The sequence below is a fragment of the Pelobates fuscus genome, chromosome 1 (assembly GCF_036172605.1).
Source record: "Pelobates fuscus isolate aPelFus1 chromosome 1, aPelFus1.pri, whole genome shotgun sequence".
NCBI lineage: Eukaryota > Metazoa > Chordata > Amphibia > Anura > Pelobatidae > Pelobates > Pelobates fuscus.
Window position 1 is genome coordinate 255734801 of NC_086317.1, and position 23791 is coordinate 255758591.

Consider the following 23791-nt stretch of genomic DNA (forward strand, 5'->3'; position numbering starts at 1 on the left):
ATAGGTGCACACAATTACCAACAGGTAACGATGTCCACCCGATTTAGGCATTACTGTAAAGTCTATTTGTAGATCGGACATGGGGAGTCCCCCCATAAACTGGACTCCTGGTGGCTTTACTGGTCCTTGTCTTGCATTATTCTTAGCACACGTTACACATCTGCGTACAATGGCCTGAGTCAAGTTGGACAATCTTGGTATGTAGAAATGTTTCCTGAGAGATTCTTCAGTACTGTCTCTCCCAGAATGTGTCCCGTTGTGATAATTTTGGACAATTTCTACCGCTAGTGATGCTGGTATGACTATTCTTCCATCTTCTAGCTGATACCACTTGTTCTCCAAATACTTTCCCGGTTCAGTCTTTAACCACTCCTCTTCTTGAGCTGTATAAACTGGAGTCCATTGGGACAGTGGAGTTGGTATAAGAGCAGCTATATGCCCCACATACTCCTGTCTTCCTGATTCAGCAGCACGCTTAGCTGCACTATCTGCCATCCGATTTCCCTTGGTTACATCACCATCTCCTCTCAGATGCGCTCGACAATGTATGATACCGACTTCTTTCGGCTCCCACACTGCTTCCAATAGTTGTAGGATTTCAGCTGCGTACTTGATTTCTTTGCCTTCTGAATTCAGTAGTCCTCTTTCTTTATACAAAGCTCCGTGGGCATGAGTGGTTAAAAACGCATACTTAGAGTCCGTATAGATATTTACTCTTAAACCTTCAGCCAATTGTAACGCTCGTGTTAGTGCTATTAATTCTGCCTTTTGTGCTGATGTTCCTTTCGCCAGTGGCCGAGCTTCTATCACCTTGTCTATTGTTGTCACTGCATATCCTGCATAGCGGATCCCTTCTTTCACATAACTACTGCCGTCGGTGTAATATTGAACATCGGGGTTCTGGATGGGAAAATCACGAAGATCTGGTCTACTTGAAAATACTTCATCCATTACTTCCAAACAATCATGTTGACTTTCAGTAGGTTGCGGCAAAAGGGTAGCTGGATTTAAGGTGTTTACAGTCTCTAAATGCACTCTTGGGTTTTCACACAACATTGCTTGATACTTGGTCATACGGCTGTTACTAAACCAATGATTTCCTTTGTAATCCAACAACGTCTGTACTGCATGTGGGACTCGTACATAAAGTTCTTGACCCAGAGTGAGTTTATCGGCTTCAGCTACTAGCAGGGCAGCTGCAGCTACGGCTCTTAGACAAGGTGGAAGTCCGCTGGCCACTGCATCCAGTTGCTTAGACATGTAGGCAACAGGTCTTTGCCATGATCCCAAGTACTGTGTCAATACTCCCACAGCCATTCTTCTTTGCTCGTGTACATATAAGTAGAATGGTCGTGTGTGATCAGGTAGACCTAATGCTGGGGCACTCATCAAAGCCTTCTTCACATCTTCAAATGCCGTTTGCTGTTCTTGGGTCCATAAGAAGGGGTCGTGCTCTGTACCTTTGATGGCTGCGTACAGAGGTTTTGCCAGTATCGCATAGCTGGGAATCCATATCCTACAGAAGCCTGCTGCCCCCAAGAATTCTCGCACTTGTCTTCTATTCTTGGGTATTGGTATTTGGCAGACAGCTTCTTTTCTCTCTGGCCCCATAATCCTTTGACCTTCAGAGATATGGAATCCCAGATACTTGACAGTTGGCAAACACAACTGAGCCTTCTTCCTGGACACCTTGTATCCTGCCTTCCAGAGAATATGTAGTAGATCGTGCGTTGCTTGCTGACATTTTTCTTTTGTAACTGCTGCTATCAACAAGTCATCTACATATTGTAACAATACACATTCTCCTGGGATAGACTCGAAATCCAGTAGATCTTGACTTAGAGCTGAACCAAATAGGGTAGGTGAATTTTTAAACCCTTGGGGCAGTCTTGTCCAAGTCATTTGGCGTTTTGAGCCCGTTACAGCGTTCTCCCATTGGAAAGCGAAAATACATTGGCTTTCTGCGGCAATTCGGAGGCAAAAGAAGGCATCTTTGAGATCTAAGACTGTGAAGTAAGTAGCCCCGCCCGGAATTAAAGCAAGCAGGTTATATGGATTGGGTACAACTGGATGTATGCTAACAACCGCATCATTGACTGCTCTTAAGTCCTGTACAGGTCGATACTCATCTGTACCGGGCTTTTGAACAGGCAGCAATGGGGTGTTCCAGGGGGAAGTACAGAATTTTAGGATACCATACCGTATGAACTTATCCAGATAGGATTGGATGTTCTTCTTAGCCTTCTGCGGAATGTGATATTGTCTTAGGCTCACTGGATAAACCCCATGTTTCAGTTCAATTTTTATTGGTGGAATATTGCGGGCCAGTCCTGGTGGGTTGTTCTCTGCCCAAACTCCTGGTATGTTAAACAATGTCTCATCACTCCTAGGGTTTTGGCTAGTCAACACTGTATAAAGTCGCCACTCTTCTTCCTTTGGTACGGATAAAGTCATAATACCTGAAGGTCCATTAAACTTTAAGGATGTTGTTCCATTTGGTAGGAACGTAATCTGCGCTTGTAATTTTGATAGCATATCACGTCCCAGCAATTGGACTGGACATTCAGGCATATAAAGGAATTGGTGTTTTACTACGTGGCCTCCCAATGTACAGAGTCGACTTTTAAGAACCGGTTTTTCAGCACTTCTTCCAGTTTAAAAGATCGGTTGTGGTAAATGGGACATATACGAAGACTGGGTCAGCGTGTGCCATTTGACCTGCGGCATCGATATAAGCTGACCCGGGATTCAGACGAAGAGGCATCTGATAGTGCTTTAATTGTTGGGCATCAGTCAACTGTCGGGTTTGGATGGGGCTACGTAGAGAGGCGTCAGTCATGGGTTCCGGTCGGGGAGAGATAGGGTATGGGGATGTGGGGATGTCGGTTTTGGGAAAAGGTCGTAAATAAAACACTTCGAGCCGAGCTAGATGAAGCTTGACCGGAAGTCTGAAGTGGCGCCAAATCAGGATATTCGTTTCTAATGGGGGTGGATTCTGGTTCCGGAAGGGGAGATTTAGTACGAGGGGGGGTGGATCCTGTACTGGAGGAGGAAGCGGAAGTGGATGAGGGTAATGAGGGGAGGGGTGCAGGACTTCCTGCGTTTGCGTCACTTCTTCTTAACGGAAAGTAAGGGGGCGGCAAAGGGATCTCGGACTCAGGGGGCGTGTCCAAAATGGGCCTAACACCAGTCCTAGTGGACGAGCAAGTCCTAGCTACCATGAGGCGACACTGCTCCTCGTGGCATGTCTGGAGCCATTTTGGCGAGTCATTTACGGCCTGTCTCCAACAGTCAATATAAGGAAACTGGCCGTAAAGTTCAGGCCTACCCGATACAGCCACGTGTAAGCGCTGTACCAGAGTTGGATCCAAACTGCCACGTGGCGGCCATGCCGCAACCAAAGTAGGCCACTCCCTAGTACACAAAGTGACCAAACGTACAGGAGACATCTTTACCCCAAAATCACAAACTTTGAATCCCTTTTTAAAATTCTTAACCATACATCCTAAGGGATCCGGAATCGTTGACTGCGACGCACCCATACTTAACAATGGAACGTCGTCGACAACGAATACTATACACGCGTACTATTCAACAGTCACACCCGTTTCCTCTGGCAACAGCACCACGTGGTACGGTTACCAAGTGAAACGTACACAATAACAATAAACACTCAGGGAATTCCCGTACACACACAGCTGTTACACCAGTCACTATATAATCAATATTATGCCCTTTGGCGTAACTATACAGTCACCCACACTATAATTCTCTATATACGAATTACCCGTCTATAACACACCCCAGTAACATCGTCTTTTACAAATAGCGGTTACAGTACGGTTAGCATAGGTCAAAGCACAAGTTAAGGTCACAATACAATTATTAGTGGTTATGGTGTTAAACATGCAATGGACGACAATGATTAGTACTTATTATATAATGTCAGTAAATATACAGGGTTATGGTACCGTGCACTATAATACAGCAACACACTATTAACACTCTCGCTAGACGGCTGAGCTCGCGCTATCTAACAAGATATACACTTTACTAAAACAATCGTTAACACATTTACAATTCCCAACTAAACTATTGGCCAGTACCTTGAATGGACTACCTAAAACTATATACACCCGTTTTGGTTAGCCACACTGCCCAATCACCACATATATAGCGAGCTAGAGAACCGAATTTACACAGGCGCCTCTTAGTCGCACTATCAAAAGTCTAGTGGGTTCCAAATTTACACGCCTTCCCACTTAGCCCAGATAGGATGAGAACTAGCGAACCGAATTTACACAGGCGCCGCTTAGTCTCCCGGTCCCTCCGACCTAGCGAACGTAATATACACCCTAGAACGCTAGTCTAGACAAGACACCGGTGTCCGGCTAGGGCTATTTACACCAGGACCCCGCCTGACTAACCAAATCAAACGGTCTGACTAAAGAGCGTTCGATCGAGCGGTGCGCCTTCGCTCCTTCCCTCCGACAGAGGGGGCAGATACACAGATTCAAAACCCCTTTGGGCCTACCGCACAATCGGTATACCCCTAGTGGGTCCTGCCGTCTAAAACAGCAGTTGTCTTACCTCCTCGTTCCTGAACCTGAGTTCACACTCATCGACGGGGACACCCCAGCACTTCTCACGTAGAGGCCGATGATCTCCTGGACAACAGACCAGTGGCGCCGAGACGAAGGGAGGTCCACGCAGAAGTTCAGGGGTGCAGCCGTAGAGAACGTGGGCAAAGATAGACCGTCTCACGCCTCTGCCTCTCAGCTACCGTTGAACGATGAGCTTCCCGGCCAATGCACCAAATGATACCGGAGAAACTGACGGAAGCCAAGCACAGAGAGATGGACACAGGTTTCTTCAGGAAGGAAGAGATTCTTTATTGGATCACCGATCGGGACTCAGAGGGACTAGCGTCACCAAAATACAGCAAAGTCTGAGTACTGAATACATAGAGTACATTCCTTATATAGCACTGTAGCTCCTCCCACAATTAACTACACCCACACATACCCTTAACCTATTTAATAAATAGAGTCTAAACTCATCCATCCGGTCTAACCACGTGGCTCATCTGATACAAAGGAGAGGGACGCGTAATTCCAGTTCTTACATTCCTGCACCTGGTCAGTACAGTGATAACAGTATCTTAGCTACGTGTAATTAACTAACACATATACATACATATGCCTTGTGGCAATCTTAGCCTGCTAAACTTGTATTTTACTGGAATTACATCACAATACTGCAGTGCAAAAAGAAAGCAGCCCGATCCTCCTTCTCCTACAGAGCACCGCAATTATGGAACGACCTTCCGCACACTTTAAAATCTTCCACAAGCCTTAAGTCCTTTAAGAGATCCCTCTCTACATACCTCAAAACAGAATGCACCTGTCATGGTTGATTATATATTTCCTCCCTGTTCTATGTTACATTTTGTATATATTGTGTATTAATATTGTTTTTGTATTTTAATGTACCGTAATGTAACAATGCAATATTTTGTGAACCCAAGACATACTTGAAAACTAGAGAAATCTCAATGTATCTATCTTATTGCGCCATTCAAAAAATTTGACAGGATTTTTAACTGCATACCTACATGATTATGCTTTGACACTAAATGTATTCTTAAATGTATTTTATTGACACAGAACAACATGGTAATGTAAACAGCCAAAATGAATACCAGTTTATCATGTACAGGTTACTAAAATGTGCCAACTGCTCCACATGCACTTTAAAATGGCAAATGCACCTTACATGATGCACATGAGCCAAACCCTACATGCTCCATCATGTGAGTTTCTGTAACTGTGATAGGCTGTTTTATAAGCTGGGAAGCTTTAACCAACATTAGCATTGCCCATAGCAACTGCCTGTGTGCTAGCTCCAGCCTCTGCTCATAGGCTGAACTGAGCTTCTGTCCTTGTCTGACTCTGGGCGGAAGTGAGGTCACACGGAATGAAACAACCGTACAGCTCAGAGGGATTACTCCGCCTGGATTCATTCAAGTCCATGCCACTCGAGGCAACGTTAATATATATAGGTCAGGCATCCAAACCTCGGGAAATCATTTCCGGTACTCCACACTACCTTTGAAAACGTACCGGTGATCGCCTGCGGCGGCCCGCTGTGCCCTGATTTACGATCCGCCCTGGCCACAACGTTAACTGCTGGCGGACTATTTGACGGGAGCGCAGGGAGGCGTTCTCTGAGTGTGCGAGGCGTCCTATATAAGCACTGTCGCAGAGCTCTTGACGTTAGTGAGCGTTCTGAGGCTGCCGGAGAGGGGGTGAGGCACACATACAGAGCGTGTGTGTGTTTACAAGGCGTCCAACCAACTCCCTTCACGGTCTCCTTTGTTCGTTCGGATTAAAACTTTGCCATCTCTCCTTTGGGTTCACCCGGTGTCCACCCCGTGCCTCATAAACAAGAGGAAGGAACTGTTTATTTTAACTTTACTCATCTCTCCATTTTTATTGTCTCTTCTATGATTTTCAGTATTGTAATCACAAGCAACGTTGTTCACCAGGCAAGACACAAAGGAACAAGGTGCTGTGAAGACTTGCAGCCTCCTGGCACCTGCTCCCACAGCCAGCTATCCGAAGAACACACTGCAGGGCTGCTATTGTCTATGGACCCTGTACCTGGCTGCTGAATTCTGGAGCTACCCCCCCTCTAAGAGGGTCACATTAAAATAAGCTCCCCTACAATCATCCTATCCCCCTGGGGAGGAGGAGGAGCACATCAGTGGTGCTCACACTTAGCAACCTCATGCCTGGCATTGGATGCCTTTACTCAAGTGAATAGGCATCAAGGTAAAATGGTTTATTGATGGTACATACAGACATTAGTGTGAAATCCTGTGTACCTTTCTGAATCTGCCATGAGTTAAGAGAAACACCAACAATATAAATTGATGCAACATTTTCCTGCTAATACTATTGCATAACAATATTGTCAATAAAAAACAAGAATAACCCATAAACTTGGCTGGCTTTACTGTGTGAGGCAACATCAACACGTTCTGGCTACACTTCTAATACAAGATTTTGGACATTAAATATGTAGCAAAGATTAACTTTTTGAAAATTGGTGGAATGTGGTTCATGGTCGGTGAGAGTGAAGTTGTCCAGATCCAAATATAAAAGTATCCAGACAATTCACCTCTCTTCCTGACCAATAATTTTTGAGACTTTGATTTGGTTTTAGGGTATTTCTTGCCATTGAAGTCAGGGCTCAACCGATACCCCTAATTCTGCATGGTAGCCGCAGTTACCTCTGGATATGCCACAGCAGTCAGGACGTCCTATTTGAACTCAAGATAACATCATGGTTGCACCATCCTTGCTTGGAGACATTTACATGTTTAAAAAAGAACATCTGCAGAATGTCAGGTTGTGGCAGGGACAGGGGAGAAACTGTGTGTTGGTGCTCTGAATGCTTATCCAAGAAGATGGATGTGGTGGGAGATTTTGAGTACGCTAGAAAGGATCTTATTGGACATGGGGCATTTGCCATGGTCTTCAAAGGGCGCCACAGGAAGGTAAAAATCTGTACATGCTGTTCCTTCAGTATGGATAATAAGGATTAGCTTCTAGGCCTAGCACAATGTTTTCTTTAGAAACAAACATTATACAATATTTCATTTGTTTTTCTTTTAGTTTTCATATTTCATTTACGCGAAGAAATTCCCCATTTTGTTCAACAATTTTGAATGTTATTCATGCTTGATCTTACACCTAGCTTATGTGTACTGCTCTAGGCATGCATTTATCTTCTTCCTTGACAACGTGTATTTAGAAGTCATCTTTTCCAGTATATAAGTAGCAATCCGGATATTGATCCCTAAGCTCATACCATTAAACATCTTCATGTCCTTTTCAGTATGCAGATGTTTTCAAGTGATAAATAATGTTCCACGTGCTTCCTGTATAAAATTGGCTTTGTACATGGCTACGTTGGAATGTACATTGGATTTATGCATCATTGCTTTATAAGAAATTCATATGCGGAATGGCCATAATATGTATAGGTATACATTAGAGGCATGCAATATTACTTATTTTAAGACTATTGATGACTTTTGGATACATAAAATAAGTGGTGTCATCTTCAGTGATTGAGAGCTTAGAAGCAGCTTGTGTAGGATGCCATCAGAAATGTTGGGGCTGCCATCAGAAATGTTCGGGCCCCTGACAAAGCACAAGGTCTGCCCCCCCCAACCCCCCTCCCGGGCCCGCCCACGCCCTACCTAGTCCGCTGACAATGATGCAGGACTGAATGTGGTGTGTATGGTGGAAGTAAATTAGAATGTGTGTAATGGATGTAGTGTTTGTGTGTTTGTGCAGTGAATGCAGAGTGTGTGTTTGTGTAGCGGATGCAGTGTGTGTACAGTGATGTAGTGTGTGTTTTTGTAGTGGATGTAGTGTTTGTATGTACTATATGAATGTGTTTAGTGGATGCAGTGTCTGTAGTGGATGTAGTGTGTGTATTAGACGCAGTATCTGTGTATAGTGAATGCAGAGTGTTTCAATTTATGGTGGATGTAGTGTGTGTACTATGAATACAGGATGTTTGTGTAGTGGATGCTGTGTGTACAGTTAATGCAGAGTGTGTGTCAGTATAGTGAATCCAGAGTGTGTGCATAGTTGAGTGAATGCAGAGTGTGTGCATAGTTTAGTGAATGCAGAGTGTGTGTTAGTGTGTAATGAATGCAGAGTGTGTCAGTGTAATGAATGTAGTGTGTGTTAGTGCAGTGAATGCAGAGAGTGTGTTAGTGTGTAGCGGATGCAGAGTGTGTGTTAGTGTAGCGAATGCAGAGTGTGTTAATGTGTAGTGAATGCAGAGGGTGTGTTAGTGTGTAGCGGATGCAGAGTGTGTGTTAGTGTAGCGAATGCAGAGTGTGTTAATGTGTAGTGAATGCAGAGGGTGTGTTAGTGTGTAGCGGATGCAGAGTGTGTGTTAGTGTAGTGAATGCAGAGTGTGTTAATGTGTAGTGAATGCAGAGGGTGTGTTAGTGTGTAGCAGATGCAGAGAGTGTGTTAGTGTGTAGCGGATGCAGAGTGTGTGTTAGTATAGTGGATGCAGTGCGTGTGTTAGTGTGTAGTGTATGCAGAGTGCATGTTGTATTAGTGAATGCAGTGTGTGTATTGTATTAGTGTATACAGTGTGTGTTGTATTCGTGTATGCAGTGTGTGTTGTGTCAGTGTTTGCAGAGTGTGTGTTGTGTCAGTGTTTGCAGAGTGTGTGTTGTGTCAGTGTATGCAGAGTGTGTTGTGTTAGTGTATGCAGTGTGTGTTGTGTCAGTGTATGCAGTGTGTGTGTTGTGTCAGTGTATACAGTGTGTGTGTTGTGTCAGTGTATGCAGTGTGTGTGTGTGCAGGGCCGTCTTTAATAACGACTGGACCCTGGGCAAGCGTTTGCTTGGGCCCCCTGGGCCCTGCCGCCCCTCGCTCCCTGGTATGCAATCACGGCATCCATCCCAATGCAGTGGCGGCACTAAAATAGAATGAATTTTATTGGGACACCCAATTGCAAGATTGGACTAAAGGTAGAACCCCATCTGTCGTGCAACTCCAACAATGCTTTGACAGCTGGGGCTCTACCAATTTCCCATGCTTGCAGGGTTGTATTTAGCACTGTTTTGTGTGTTTGAATGTAAGCATGTGTTTGTATGAAGTATGTTTGTGTGAATGTGTTTGTATGTGGTACTGGAGTTTGAATGCAAGTGTGCATTTATGTGTAGTGTTTGTTTTTGAATGTAGGAGTGTGCTTGTATGTAGTGTTGAAGTTTGAATGGAGGGGTGCATTTGTATATAAAGTTGCGGCTCAGATGCACAGGTACATACTCTGACACACAAGCAGATACACAGATACATACACTGACTACATACTGACACACAGATACATATATTGACACACACAGACACATACACTGGTAGACGTACAGACAGACACACACAGGCTCATATACAGACATACTGACACACAGGCACATATACAGACATACTGACACACACACTGATCAACATACTGACACACATACACTGACAGAAATACTGACACCCACACACAGGCACATACACTGACCGAGATACTGACACACACTGACACCCATATACACTGAGAAATACTGACACACATACAGGCACATATACTGACACACACAGACTGATATACTGACAGACACACAGACACATACAGAGACTGACACATGCATGCACATGCACTGACAGACATACTGACACACACACAAATATATTGACACACAGACAGACCTACTGACACACACAGATATATTGACACACAGACAAACAGACATACTGACACACAGACAGACATACTGACACACGGATATATTGACACACAGACATACTGACACACACACAGATATATTGACACACAGACATACTGACACACATGTAAAATGTACATTTTTAAACCCACCCTCCAGTTTCCTACCTGGGGTCCAGTGTGGTGCCTGAGGATGATGGCACCACACTGTCCCTCGCGACTCCTCCTGCCACCTTCCATGCAGCTCCTCTCTTTATGGGAGGAAGTGACTTGCGGCTGTCACTTCCTCCCAGCCGGCTGCCGGAAAGCAAGGGGCCCGGTCGCGGTGTTAAAGGGAAAGAGCGCCCGACCGGGCCCCTGCTGATACAAGCGCTCCGGGTGGCCCTAAGTGCATGGCCATCCGGTGGGACTCAGAGGACGGGGGGAAATTTTTTACATATTTTTTTTTTTTAATTTAATTACATGTTTCTCCCCCCTCCCTGCTTAGCTTTGCCCAGGGAGGGGGGAGATTCCATCCCTGGTGGTCCGGTGGGGGGCCCCCCGGCTCCCTGTTACCGCAGAGGGGGCCCATCACACAACTTCTACTCTTCTCTCCTCCAATAATTCTCGCGAGACCCGCGGAGCGTTGCCATGGCAACCGGGTCTCGCGAGAGTTATTACAAGAGAGAAGAGAAGAGGCTGTGTGCTGCGTGGGCCCCCTCTGCGGTAACAGGGAGCCGGGGGCCCGCGGCTGCACACATAGATAGCGATATTCACTATCTATGTGTGCAGAGAGGGAAAGTGGGGCCCAGGACTGCCAGAGCAGTTCGGGCCCCCCAGGGCCGCCGGGCCCGTGACAACCGTTATGGTTGTCACCCCCTGATGGCGGCCCTGTTTACACTCACATCATTAGTGGTAAGGATATTATAGCTGGTTGACCAGAAAAAATTCTATGGTTATAAGATGGGACTTCCTACTTCTAAAACAATCAGATTTCAGAATGTAGATTTTAAACCCACTAGGCACTGGGCAGTCATTCCTTGGCTATTACAAGTTGGTCTTGTAGGAGGAATGGAATAAATATATTGATGTAAAAAAATGAACAACATCAATGAACTGGGATTCAAAATATCTAAAATATTTCCCGCTTTAGTATCGATCTCTGCACAGCATGGTTTTTCATGTGAACACGTAGACTAAATTTCAGATTGTAAGGAAGTATGTAAAGGGACATTTTGCCACTCGCTATCAAGGGTAACAGTTACGGTACAAATATAAATCACACAAGTAGAGTAGAGATGTGAATAATTTGTGCTCTACCACCAGACTGTCCAAAATCTATCCCCCCCTACTCCCCTACCCTTAAACCTTTTTTGTCTTGATATATTGTTTTTTTATTTAGATGTTGAATGACGACAAAGCGAACTCTTCGCTTAGACCTGTCAAATAGTGTTCTGCACATTATTAGCAAATATATATATATGTGATATGTTTGCACACATTTTTAAACATGAAAATAAATAAATATATAGTATACTTACCTTAATCTTCTCAAAAACTACTACTTATGGAGCATCTATCTGTTGTCCATAAGTAGCATCAATGTGTTTTTCATCATTGTCTTTTACAAACATGATAATTCAGGTTTTTTTTTTCCTTTTAAAGGACCACTCTAGTGCCAGGAAAGCATACTCGTTTTCCTGGCACTAGAGTGCCCTGAGGGTGCCCCCACCCTCAGGGACCCCCTCCCGCCCGGCTCTGGAAAGGGGAAAAGGGTTAAAACTTACCTTTTTCCAGCGCTGGGCGGAGAGATCTCCTCCTGCTCTCCTCCTCCGATCCTCCTCTTCTCCTCCCAGTCAGCTGAATGCGCACGCACGGCAAGAGCTGCGCGCGCATTCAGCCGGTCACATAGGAAAGCATTCATAATGCTTTCCTATGGACGCTGGCGTGCTCTCACTGTGAAAATCACAGTGAGAAGCACGCAAGCGCCTCTAGCGGCTGTCAATGAGACAGCCACTAGAGGACATAGGGGGAAGGCTTAACCCATTCATAAACATAGCAGTTTCTCTGAAACTGCTATGTTTATGAAAAAATGGGTTAACCCTAGAAGGACCTGGCACCCAGACCACCTCATTAAGCTGAAGTGGTCTGGGTGCCTAGAGTGGTCCTTTAAGGAGGTGTCGAGGAATCCTACACAATGTCTTACATTCATACTTACAGTATACCCATAGGATGTTTTTGCACATCATGTGAGAAGATGCTTAGGATGTCAGCTGTCAATTTATAACAAATCATGAGCATAGGAATGCGTATCAGTGGATTTGCAAGCTCAGCCTTCTGGCCCCATTTAAACTAAATTTGATTTTAAAACAAAATTCTAATACAACTAATAGCTGGTTTTAAAACTTTAGAATGGCATGCATACTTTAATTAAAGGATGTCCCAAGCATGTTTTGCAAACAGTAGACATTCTTGAAATTATTTACCGGCCTGGTTTGCTTGATAGTAAAGCTGTAATAGTAGGAGGCAAACATTATTTCTTGTATTTTTATTTGTATGCCTCCTTTGACAGTAGTTGTAGTAGTGCACTGTTGCAGTTATGTACATATGCAAGTTTCCTCATTGAGCTGTATCTGTCTTGGTAAATATGACTTGATAAAAAAAGTACAAAACTTTTTATTTATCCATTGTGCTTGCAGACTTGCTAGCAACTGTATACATTTTTAAATATACCGGTATGTTTAAAAATATGCCACTTCCTTCTTAGTTGTTGTTGTTGTGGTGTAACAGATGTCTCCTTGATGCTGATTCTGTGACGCCAACATGTTGGCGCAAGGGAGAGTATTTGCCTGCAAACGTGTGCTCAAACAGGGCTAACTGCACAAGAGAGGGATAGGAGGAAGGACAAGTTTGGAAAATTAATACATTAGTACAACACCCCTCAGACCTTTGATCATGGTGTCCCTGGTATGCTGGTAATGAGCTGAGTATTAAACCGCCACATTTGAGTATTTCATTAAAGGGACATTCATCACTTTGAGAAAACTATCTACCGGTAGTTAAAAATCTTTAGCTTTGAACGAGACAGTTGCCTCACTCTGCAGGCTGAAAAAAGCAGGTGTGACGTAGCGCCTCTACTCTGACCTATTACCCAGTCCGCTTCCTAGCTGCTTGCAGGGACCCTCGAATGCTTCATTCCCAGTCGCCGAAGATTGACTGGGGTCTCTCTGGAGCTCTTCCAACTGACCAGGATGCAGCTTTCTCTTTCCAGGCAGGTATCAACCCCTCTGCCTATTCTTCTGCAGCTCTTCTTCCAGGCAGGTATCCAGAACTCTGCCTGTAATGTGATTGCTATTGCCTTTGCAAAGGCACTTGTTGCTCTTAAGCCTAGATCTCTTGATTTATCCCAGGGCTGGAGGGATCTTGCAGCCAGCCAACAGATCCAAAGACTCTCTTACTGGGATCCCTAAAAATCCATACAGGACACAACATTCCAAAAGGAACTAACAACCAAACCCATATGATCAATACATAAAGCCAAATCATGTGATGAAACATATACGCACTCATAATAACACATAAACACAATAATAAAGGGGTGGGGAAGACAATAACTAACATGAAATATCTCTCCTGCCTACAGAAACCATAATATGCAAATCTACCTAAATATGCAGAGCATGACGAGTGTCGGTTAGGCAGCCAAAACTCGCTTAACAAGCAGGAAGCGCCTATAGTGGCTGTCTGGTAGCTTCTCTAAAACTGCAATGATTTAAATTGTAGGACTAAGTGCAATCGGGATCCTGTACCCAGACCATTTCAATGAGCTGAAGGGGTCTGCTTCCCTACAGTGTCCATTTAATTTTGAACACATGGTATTAGAGATTACACAATTCTTGAAGGGATACTATAGTGCCAGCAATACAAAGCTTTATTCCTGGCACTATAGGGTCTTTGGGGTCCCCCCACCGTCAGGTTCCCCCTCCGGGCTATAAACCCTTTAAAACCTCTTTATCCACTCACCGATCCCAATACCGATGTCCCTTGGTGCTGGTACGATTCTCCAACATCCTGCAATGAGCGGGCTCTAATGCACATGTATGCGCACTAGACCTAAATTAATGCTTTCCTATGGGGAAATATCCGACACTGGATGCCCTCATGCAGAGCGTGAGGACGTCCAGCGTCAGATACCCGACCAAAGGTTTGTTTCAATCCAGGAAGCTCTTTAGTGGATGTAGAGCTGCAATGTAAACATTGCAGTTTCTCTATAACTGCAATGTTTAAAGGGACTCTCCAGTGCCAGGAAAACAATCTGTTTTCCTGGCACTGCAGGTCCCCTCCCTCCCACCTCCCATCCCCGGTTGCTGAAGGGGTCAAAACCCCTTCAGTGACTTACCAGAGGCAGCAACGATGTCCCTCGGCGCTGCATATTTGTCCGCCCACGCTCCTCCACGTCAGCCGGCCGGGGAGACTGATCATGCCCGCCGGCGGGGGAGAACTTATGCGCATTGCCGCACATGCGCATTAGACCTCCCCGTAGGAAAGCATTGAAAATGATTTCAATGCTTTCCTATGGTGATTTTAGCGAGGCTGGAGGTCCTCACATAGAGTGAGGACGTCCAGCGACGCTATAGCACAGAAAATCTGTGCTCTAATCCCGGAAGTGCCCTCTAGTGGCTGTCTAGTAGACAGCCACTAGAGGAGGAGTTAACCCTGCAAGGTAATTATTGCAGTTTATAATTACACCTCCCATCCCCGGTTGCTGAAGGGGTAAAAACCCCTTTAGTGACTTACCAGAGGCAGCGACGATGTCCTTCGGCGCTGCTTCTTGGTCCGCCCACGCTCCTCCCCGTCACCACGTCAGCCGGCTGGGGAGACTGATCATGCCCGCCGGCGGGGGAGACCTTATGCGCATGCGGGGCAATGCCGCGCACGTGCATTAGACCTCCCCATAGGAAAGCATTGAAAATTATTTCAATGCTCTCCTATGGGGATTTTAGCGACGCTGGAGGTCCTCACATAGCGTGAGGACGTCAAGCGACGCTATAGCACAGAAAATCTGTGCTATAATCCCAGAAGTGACATCTAGTGGCTGTCTAGTAGACAGCCACTAGAGGAGGAGTTAACCCTGCAAGGTAATTATTGCAGTTTATAAAAACTGCAATAATTACACTTGCAGGGTTAAGGGTAGTGGGAGTTGGCACCCAGACCACTCCAATCTGGGTGCCTGGAGTGTCCCTTTAACATTGCAACACTAAATGCAAAAGGGACACAGCACCCAGATCACATTAATTAGCTGAAGTGGTCTGGGTGCCTATAGTGTCCCTATAAAGTTAAAAGCTTAAATTTCCTGCACCTACTTTTGCATTTACACATGCTGGCAGCAGAGAACATTTTGGCCTGTGAGATCTGATCTGTGCAGCAGAAGTTTACGAGATAGTCAATACAGCAATTTCACTACTCAGATGATTTCTTGATCAATGTCCCAGCTTAGGTATGGAAGTTGAAATCTCTCTGAGAGCATAAAGCTAGGTGCCAAAAATGTTGCATTTAACAATGCATTTAGAAAACATTACCATTGAGCATCATCTCTTTTTAAAACATAGCTGTTTAAAACAATGTCCATTGCTAAGGGTAACTGGGGAAAATCAGGATGAAGTCTGAAGCAGGATGCCTGTCTGTGCTCATATACATATCAAGCTGGGAACTCTGGGATAGTTGTGGAAACAAGATATCTTGTGTTTCTGTGACTAAGGAGTAGTTTTCAAAGTCCAACTTGAGATATGCAGGTGATGCACAAGAATAATTATGAATATAAATAGATGTTGAACTGGCTTTTACATCCTGTAATGGTCACAACTTTATTCTAAAGCATGACAATACATATATAAGCAGTTTAAATTTTTTTTACAGTCTGCCATATAAAAGATTAAGGTGTCTGTATTATTCCCAGAAAGCTCATTTGTGTGATATGCAGTAACAGACATCTGTGCGGAATTGGCTCTGTAAAATATGACTGATACAACTCATCCTACTGATTGACTGATGTAAAATAAAATTAAAAAACTCATTGCGGGTTTAAGCAAATATTCCTGTACAAAACTACTTAGGGCATCTGCATGAAAATGCCTGCAGTTTGTCAGTATTGGGCATGGCAGGGTCTGTCCAAGACAGCCTGAAAGTCTTCAGATGCTGTTGTCACTAGCCATTGGGACCAAATCATAGTATATGTCTGGGTGTGGCTTAAAGCGCTTAACATCAATTCCTCCATTGCCCTGTGTTCCTCTATCCTGGTAAACCAAAGTCACACAGTAGGTGGCTGCGGTCATCTCCAGAACAAAGGGGCCAGATGTTTTGGAGTATTTAGAATTCGAATTGTCATTGATTTCTTTTATGTCCAGGTTGCTGTCATGGTGTGATGCAGCAGGAAGGAGGCTGAGGCTAGGGTGAAGGGAGGGGGGTGTATAGGAACATTTTTGGAGCATGTCATGACTTCCTATCCAAAAGGGTTCTGGCTCAGAACAGTCCCGCCATATGTGATGGAAGGTGCCCAGAGCTGCTTGACAACTCCAACAGCCTCATTCCTTAGATGAGTCCATTGTTTGAGTCCTGTGGGTTCGGAACCATTGTGATATGATATTGTAATTAGTCTCTTGTGTCTGGCTTGCCAGGGAGCAATGGTGCAACAAGTCACACATTTTTTCACATTGTGGAGTCGTAAATTCTTTGTTTAGTGCCATTTCTCACTTCCTAGAGAAGGATGGGCTGGGATTTCCACTCTGTCTCTGAAAAGCAGCATATAGAAAGGAGATCTCAAGCTTCACTGGGTCCAGGCATAAGCCTTCAAAATCCACCAAGTCCCTGCCAGTAACAAAACTGTTGCATGAAAGTAGGCCAAGAACCTCCTGTGAGTCTCTTCAGTGGGATATACTGATTTGATTTTAGAATGTGTCTTAACATGAGGCAGTGGGAAAAGGGTGTCCAGCGCCGCATGTCACAAGCCCTATAGAAAGATTGGTTGTCAAACAGCGGGGTTATAGAGAATGAGAAGGACAACAGTTCCCAAGGTTGTGCGGTGGTTATAGATAGGCTAGCCTTAATGTAAAGGTTTGCCAATGACAGGTGCCTTCTCTGTGCCCTGTTCATTCACATAAGAAAAACCAAAGGCCTCTCTACCTGGCATGTCTCCACCTGTTTCCAGAGTTTGACAACTCTGTCTTTTGGCCATTCAAACAGGCACAAGAGATGACTGGCCTGATAGTAAATGTTAAAATCTGCAAAACCCCTTTGGCTTCAGCTGGGTAAGCTGCAAGAATTTCTGTCTGGTTTGCTCTTTCGTCAGACGTTAAAGATGAGGTGAGAGCGCAAAGAATGTACCAGGAATTGCAATAGGTATCATCTGAAATGAATACAGAAGGCAGGGGAGATGTTTCATCTTCACTATCCCTATCCCTATCCTACCAAGTAAAGAGATGTGTAGCAGGGTTCAGTTGTCTAGGTCTCTACAGAACATTGTGATCCTTGGAAGAAAATTCAGTAGAGTTCCCTTGGGTAACCTGGAAATCCACACATCCAGTTGTTTAATGGGCCAGTCTGACCACTGGAAGGGGGTTCATTTTAACTGAAACATAGTTTTTCCCCAAAAAGAAATTTGCTAAATATTTCCCCTAGTACCAATTTTCTACCTCATAATTGTACAGGTGGAGGAAGCAGCTGATCTCACAACACAAAGAAATGTATGGAGTATATTTTGACGCTCTGCCAAGTGTGCAAACTGGCTACAGTGCTTTAAACTAAGTGCAAATTTAAATTTTAGAATTCAATAGCATTTTATTGAAGAAAAGATAGAAATTACAAAATGATGAGTCCAAAGATCACATATACTGAAATACAATAGTAAAACAAGCCATCATACAAAATAATAAGAAACAGAAAGCCAAATATGTAAATGCAGCATATGATGAGAAAAATTAGACTGGTCATCGGCGCAGGTAATGAGCCAAAATAGACTGTGCAGCCAGCACTGGCATTGCTAAACCACTAAGCACACAAGCCACAAATTTCCATTTTACAAATAGCTCTGTAAAATGGTTATGCATACATTTACATACAGTGAGAAAAGGTGGGAGGGGAACAGCGCTACAGTACTGATCACAAGGGGGAAAAAAAAGCTGCACACCTGAAAGGAAGGGCTACCCTCAAACCCTTCAGAAAATGGAGAAAACAAAAAACAACAAATACAGGGTGCGCTGGATAAAATAAACAAAAACGATAACACAAAAAGGAAAGTCTCTATAGGTACAGTGTAGGCCTTGAGTAAATGTTCTTCTGTTCTCGCTTTGGAATCGCAGTGGTTGGATATGAAACACAAAAGCAGAGAAGGGGGGGACCAATAGTGCAAAACCGTATGGTAGAGAGGATCACGAACAACACAGACGTAGAGAAATGCCAACTTACAATTTTTAGAGCTAAGCCCAGCTCTAGGTAAAACAGCTTACAGTGGTATTTGATACTCCCCACATGTAGGATATAACTGGGCAATTGGAGTCTCCACACGATTCTTTAAAACTTCTGAGACAGACGTCAGCATATAAAATATATAAAAGAAAAAAACCCAATGGTGCAATAACTTAGGTAGTACTGCAACAACAGACAACACAGAGGTCCTAAGAGTGCCAACTTACAATTTAGAGAGCTATAACCAGCTCTGAGTAAAACAGCATACAGTGGTATTTAAACTCCCCACGTGTAGGATATTCCTCTAGTGATGCTTGTAGTGCCGGTCTTATGAAAAATAAAATCACAAGAGAGGGCCCATAGTGTTTTCCTTATGTAAAAATGACAAAGTGATAAAAAGAAACGTACTTACAGTGTTCAGAGCAGCCACACTGCTCTATGAACCAAGCGTAGGTGGAATAATCCCCACCAGGGATTTCTTTTGCAGTACTGGATCTTGTTAAAAATGATGATAAAAAGATCAGCCAGGATAAAACAGCAGCATATAAAGTAAATGAACTAACCTAAAGTAAAAGGTAGTAACAAAATACTTTAATATAAAACAGAGTAAAAATACACAACGCGTTTCGCCAAACAGTAGGCTTTTTCAAGTGTAGAGTAAATAATCCTGGCTATTCACATTATATAGGCAGCTAATTTGCAATGAATTTCAAAGATTGGCGCCAAAATGGCATCATTACCATGTGACTGCAGTCACATGACTTTCAGTTATACATATGATAGGTGGACATATTAAAATAGTGAAAAAAAAAAATCGTTTTTATATTTTAATAGTATAGGGTAGTACTAAACCCACATATGACCTGAGGGGTATAAAAAGAAATAGACTTTTATGTGAGGGAGGGAAGAAATTAGGTTGTGAAATGAAAGGTTAAAGGTCGCGAGGGCGTGGCCGTTTTTAAACCAAAAAGGTGGGCGGGGTCGGCATAATGCTGTGTGTATTCGCTGGGAATGCAGGGAAATGTAGTCCTGGTCACATGACATTGGTTTACACATATAATAGGTGGACAAGTTAAAACAGTAAAAAATAATCGTTTTTATATTTTAATAGTATAGGGTAGTACTAAGCCCCCATATGACCTGAGGGGTATAAAAAGAAATAGGCTTTTATGTGAGGGAGGGAAGAAATTAGGTTGTGAAATGAAAGGTTAAAGGTCGCGAGGGCGTGGCCCTGGGACCATCTTAGTAGAGTGGAGTGTAAATAGAAGGCGGCCATATTGTTGAAGGGCAAAAGGGGTGATATGTAACGGTGGGCACTATATTTAAAGGGCAAAGGGGTGGAATGTAATTATGGTTGGAGGAGAACATACAGAATATTAAAACATTAAAAAACAGTGACAATATAATACAATTTTATGTGCAAATATAAAAAAATAAAATACAAAAAAAAAAAAAAAGTTAAAAAAAGAGGAAAATAAAATTGCAGATTGTATATGGGTAAATATTACTAATAAAGGTTACAATGTATTTTGCTACTATTAAAAGAATAATCCTAATAACCATATTAATTAAAAGTGAATATAAATTATTATGAAACAATACAAAGAATTACAAAAAATTAAAAAGGTCAAATTCTGCATTTAAGCCATCTGGGGTTAGTGTCTTAAGATTAAAAACCCATTCCATTTCGGCTTTTCCCAGAATATTTCTTATATCACCGCCTCGCCATGGAATATTGCATATTTGAATAGGGGTGAATTTAAGAACGTTGGGGTTTTTTTGGTGGTGTGTCAGAAAATGCTTGGACACTGTGTGATTTTCAAATCCATTTTTGATGTTTCGACAGTGTTCTGATATCCTAATTTTTAGGCACCTTGACGTCATGCCTACATATTGGAGGCCACAAGGGCACTCCAGTAGGTATATAACATTTTTCGTACAACACGTAATGAACTGTTTGATATTATAACTTTTGTTGGTAATATTGGATTTAAATGTTGTGGTTTTATTTGGGACTGACGTTTGGGTAGTTTTACAAACAATACATTTTCTGCATTTAAAAAAACCTTTGATGTTAGACAAGGTGGATAATTTTTTTGATGGTTTGGTCTTTGTAAAATTTTTTGTTAAAAGCGTTTTAAAATTAGGGGCACCTCTAAAAATGATATTAGGTTTTTCAGGGATAATTTTATTGAGAACAGGGTCTTCAGATAAAATGTGCCAATGTTTGTGGATAGTTTTCCTTATGTCTTTGTTCTTGTTATTATAGTCAAAAATGATGGGTAGGGAAGGGGTAGTGGTGGAGTTTTTATTTTTGTATTTTAGCAGACTACTCCTTTCACCAGACTTGATTTTAGTGATAATGGTTTCAAGTTTTTCTTCTGAATAATGTTTGTCTAAAAATTTGTTTTTTAAAATGTTGCTTTGTTCGTTAAAATCTTCGTTAAGTGTGCAGTTTCTTTTGAGTATTAGAAACTGGCTTTTTGGAGCGCTATCTAGCCAGGGAGTGTAATGACAACTGTTTTGATCGATGACTGTGTTTGTACACACTTTTTTAAAAAAAGTTTTCGTGTTTAATTTACCATCTTTAATAAAAATGTTTAGATCTAAAAAGCTGATTTCTTCTTTACTAAATTCTGTGGTTAAAACAATGCCTTTGTCATTATTGCTTAAGTGATTTAAAAAGAGTTTTAAGGAGTTTTCAGTACCTTTCCAAATAAAAAATAAATCATCGATGTAACGGAAATATGAGACCAGGTTTGCCCTCCAATCATGGTTACCCCAGACTGCTTCAGTTTCCCAGTCTGCCATGAATAGATTAGCGTAGCTGGGGGCAAACCTGGTCCCCATAGCCGTGCCTCTTTTTTGAATATAAAAAGAATCTAAAAACCAAAAAAAATTGTTTTTTAAAATGATATTAATACCTTCTATGATGAAGTCAATTTGGGGTTGTGGTATTCTCTTTTCGGCTTCAAGTATTGTTGTGACTGCTTTGCAACCTTTGTCGTGGGGGATAATTGTATAGAGTGATGTAACGTCGCAAGTCACTAAAATGTAGTCATTGTGCCATGTAAAATCTTTAAAAAAGAGGAGAAGGGACATAGTATCTTTGAGGTAGGATTTCATATTTTTTACAGATGGTTGGAGTAAAATGTCAATGTATTCCGATAGGTTTGATAAAATAGAGTTGATGCCAGAAACAATGGGGCGGCCTGGGGGGTTGGTTTCATTTTTGTGGATTTTTGGAAGAAAATAAATTACTGGGATTTTAGGGTGTGATTTATTGAGGTAGTTAAATTCTTTTTTGTTTAAAATGTTGGAGTTACTCCCTTTCAGTAAGTAATTATATAAAGTGGCTTGGATTTGAGGGCTGGGGTCTGTTTTTAGCTTCTCATATACATTAGTGTCGTTTAGTTGTTTGTGGGCCTCTTCTATATACATTTCTTTTGAGAGGATTACAAGGCCACCTCCCTTGTCCGCTGGTTTAATAACGATATTTTCGTCTAATTGTAATTCTTTAAGTGCTTTTAGTTCTTGGGGGTTTAAATTAAGTTTGTCTGACTTTTTTTTCTTAATTTTATCAAGGTCTTTTAAAACAAGTTTTTCAAAAACCTCTAAAGGTCCGGACTTGCAATTTGATGGATAAAATTTAGATTGTGGTTTAAGGTGGGTATTGATGATGTTAAGGGTGGTGGTGGGTTGGGTAGGGGTGGTAGGAAGGGACGTAGTTTCATTTCCCATAAAAAATCTTTTTAAAGTGGCTTTTCTTACGAATTTGTTTACGTCCAAGAATGCTTGGAAGGGTTTAAATGATGTAGTGGGTGCAAATTTTAAGCCTTTACTGAGAACGGCTATTTGGGTGGATGTGAGTGTTTGTTGGGACAAATTAAAAATACCCCTTTCTTTAATGGGTTTTTGATTTTCTATTCTATTAGCCTTTCTCTCTTGCTCCCTTCTGCCACTTCTCCTTCCTCTAATGAATAACTTCTTTTTCTTACTCGTGATGCTTGGAATGATAGTGGGTGAGACTGTGTGTTGGATCTGATTTCTAAAAAATTATCCTCCGTGTCTATTTCAGAATCTACTGATAGGAGTTGATATCTGTTATGGTTAGTGATGGGGGATTTTGGTTGGTCTGTGTAGCCATAGTTTCTATGTGCAAATCTAGATCTTTGAGGTCTGGGGGAGGCATCCTTATATGTATTTGAAGTGTCATTTCTATAAGAGCTATAGTGGTTGTGATTGTAGTGGTTTTTGTGGTGGTGGTAACGAGGTGAGTGCGTGGACTCCCTTTGGGAGGTGTAGTGATAGGTTCTGGGATGTTTTTTGAGTAAGGGCTGGGGTATTGGTGGTATATATGATCTTACTGTGTTGTCATAATGTACGTTTGAATGTTGGTGAGGTCTATATGTGTGGTCTGATGTGTATTTCAATGCTTGGTGTTTAGGTGGGTGTTCATAGTTAGAGTAACGCGAAGTGTGAGCCTTTTTCTGATGTATAGGTGGACTACTTTTATTAAAGTTTAGAGATCCTGAATTGTATTTTGTGTTTTGATGGTAAGTCCTGATTTGGTTGTTTGCATAATCGTGTTTGTCTCTAACATATTTTTTCACTTTTATGTGTTTTGTATCCATTTCTATTTTTTCTATTTTATTTTGGATTAAAATGGAGTTTTGTTTGAACACTGGTGTGTCTATGAATGGGGATAGTTGTTCTTTTAAGTCATTAATTTCTTTGTCTAAGACGGACAATTTCTTACTTTTTTTTATCACTAATGTGTCCATAAGGCCAAAAGTACATGTTTCAAGTTTGTTAAACCATTCATTCATAAATTCTTCATCCTCTTGGTCTGAGGAGGGAAGTTTGAATAATCTTAGTCCTCTAGGGGTAATACCTTCATCTATATATTTTTTGAGAGTAGCGATTTCCCATTTTAATTTAATTTCGCTTGTTAATGCTCTTTCTAGTTTGCTAAACAGTTCTTGTTGGCTAAAACTAGGGGGTCTTGGGATGATGGGACTATGGTCACCATTATTGAAAG

The 23791-nt window shown here is 42.4% G+C and overlaps 1 protein-coding gene across 2 annotated transcripts in view; it reads left to right on the forward strand.

Moving 5' to 3' along the window:
• Positions 1 to 6088: 6088 nt before the first annotated feature.
• Positions 6089 to 23791, forward strand: part of ULK2 (unc-51 like autophagy activating kinase 2) — a 224109-nt gene continuing 206406 nt past the window's right edge. Inside the window, exon 1 of one of the 2 annotated variants that reach the window (XM_063456616.1) lies at positions 6089 to 7561. In XM_063456616.1, the coding sequence (XP_063312686.1) occupies positions 7406 to 7561 (156 nt within the window). In that variant the 5' untranslated portion in view covers positions 6089 to 7405. The remainder of the gene's footprint in view (positions 7562 to 23791) is intronic. The other variant, XM_063456614.1, reaches the window with a different exon arrangement.